The sequence below is a fragment of the Fukomys damarensis genome, unplaced genomic scaffold (assembly GCF_012274545.1).
Source record: "Fukomys damarensis isolate Sample0158 unplaced genomic scaffold, DMR_v1.0_HiC HiC_scaffold_32, whole genome shotgun sequence".
Classification (NCBI taxonomy): domain Eukaryota; kingdom Metazoa; phylum Chordata; class Mammalia; order Rodentia; family Bathyergidae; genus Fukomys; species Fukomys damarensis.
Genome location: NW_022900944.1, coordinates 38,609,340 through 38,611,159, shown reverse-complemented (window position 1 = coordinate 38,611,159; position 1,820 = coordinate 38,609,340). Strand labels below are relative to the sequence as shown.

The window sequence follows — 1,820 nt, the reverse complement described above, 5'->3', positions numbered from 1 at the left end:
TCACATAAATGTGTTATGTAAAATATAGGCCGGGCATGGTGGCGCACACCTGTAATCCCAGCACTCAAGAGGCTGAGGCAGGAGGATCACTGTGAGTTTGAGATCAGCCTGGGCTACATAGTGAGTTCCAGGTCAGTCTCAACTACACAGTGAGACCTTGTCTCAAAAAATCAAAATAAATAAATAAATAAAGCGATAAGATAAAATGGATAAGAGTCTGGCATTTACTTCAAAATAATTCAAGTTAGGATCAAGGAGTATAAATGAAAATCTGGCCATGAACTATACCTACCCAAGGCAAAGTTAGGTGATGCATACATGCAGAATAGTTTACCATTACTCTATTTTTTATAAATGTTCAAAAATTTCTCTAATAAAAAATAAAGTTGGGAGTAGAGAATGTGCTTAGCATGTGCAAGGCCCTGGGTTCTAGCTTCTCTCTAGCATCAAAAACAAAATAGTAAACAACTTAGGGTTCATTCACATAATGGAATATTATGCAGTTGATGAAAAAAGAAGACAAAGCTATGCACAGACACACAAAGACTTCAAGATAAATATTATGTAAAAAAGCAAACTGTGGGCTGGGTGTGGTGGAGCACTCCTGTCATCTCAGCATTTGGGAGGCTGATTTCCACAAGTTCACTATGTTGCCATCCTGGGCATGTTAAAACTGGGTAGCTGGTGGAAGGGAGGGAGGTAGATTTTTTAATATATTTATATAGAATACTGTACCTTTTGAATATAGAATCGTCGTTAAAACTACCACAGTTAGACCAGGGATGGTGGCACATGCCTGTAATCCCAGCACTAGTGAGGCTGAGGCAGTAGGATCGCTGTGAGTTTGAGATCAGCCTGGGCTACATAGTGAGTTCCAGGTCAGTCTCAACTACATAGAGAGACCCTGTCTCGAAAAACAAAAAAACCAAACCAAACCAAACCAAAACAAAGAGACAGATTTTGAACTTACTCTCTTTGGAAAGGTATTTCTGCCTAGTTTATTGTCCAGGTTAATTTTAGTGTGATTTTAAAAGTTGGGATTGTAATAAAGACGAGCTTCAGACATTTATAGCCAAATGGATGGGGCCTTGAGACTATACTCAAGTGAAATAAATCGGACACACAGATTTAAACACCATATTGTTTCTCTGGTGTGAGAAATCGAAAGTGGAAATAAGGGCAGAAATGTGTAACGGATGTTGGGAAATAGAAAGTGTTCCAAGGGGAAAGGGATCGAGAGGAGGGAGAAAGGAAGAAAAGGAACAAAGAAAAAATGAAAATAGAAGAGGAAAAATGGAAACAACGCTTCTGTACATAGGGAGGGGAGGGATCTTGAGGGGGAAATGGGATAAAAATAAATAAATGATTTTAAAATTAAAAAGAAAAGAAATTGGTGCAATTTTATCCCAATGTCTACAAGAGGGAGGGGCCGAGCGATGCCACCAGAAGCCAGGAGAACGAGGGACCAAACAGAAGGCAGCCCCGCCCCCGCCCGCGAGGCCCCGCTCCCGCAGGTCTCACCCCCGCTGTCCGCGGCCTCCGGGTCCTGCTCCGCCTTCCTCTTGAGCTTCTGAGAAGAGGGGCTCACGGGCGCGTCCCCCAGCAGGTACTTGTGCTCCTGGCCCCGCAGGTGCTTGAGGTAGCGGTCCTTCATGGACTGCCACGAGTGCTGCGTGAGCTCGCTCTTCTCCATCGCCTTCCACAGAGCGTTGCCCGTGACCGAGCTGGGCGAGCGGGCATGTTCCTTCACGTAGGTCAGGATGGCCACGTCGTCCGTGTCCGTGAAGGCCACCCGCCCGGTGAGCGGCTGCGGCTCGGGC

The 1,820-nt window shown here is 45.1% G+C and overlaps 1 protein-coding gene across 1 annotated transcript in view; it reads right to left on the bottom strand.

Moving 5' to 3' along the window:
• Terf2ip (TERF2 interacting protein) overlaps positions 1–1,820 on the bottom strand; it is an 8,975-nt gene that overhangs the window by 6,494 nt on the left and 661 nt on the right. Inside the window, exon 2 of the mRNA XM_033757928.1 lies at positions 1,522–1,820. This exon is cut by the window's right edge and continues 83 nt beyond it. Within this exon, the coding sequence (XP_033613819.1) occupies positions 1,522–1,820 (299 nt within the window). The remainder of the gene's footprint in view (positions 1–1,521) is intronic.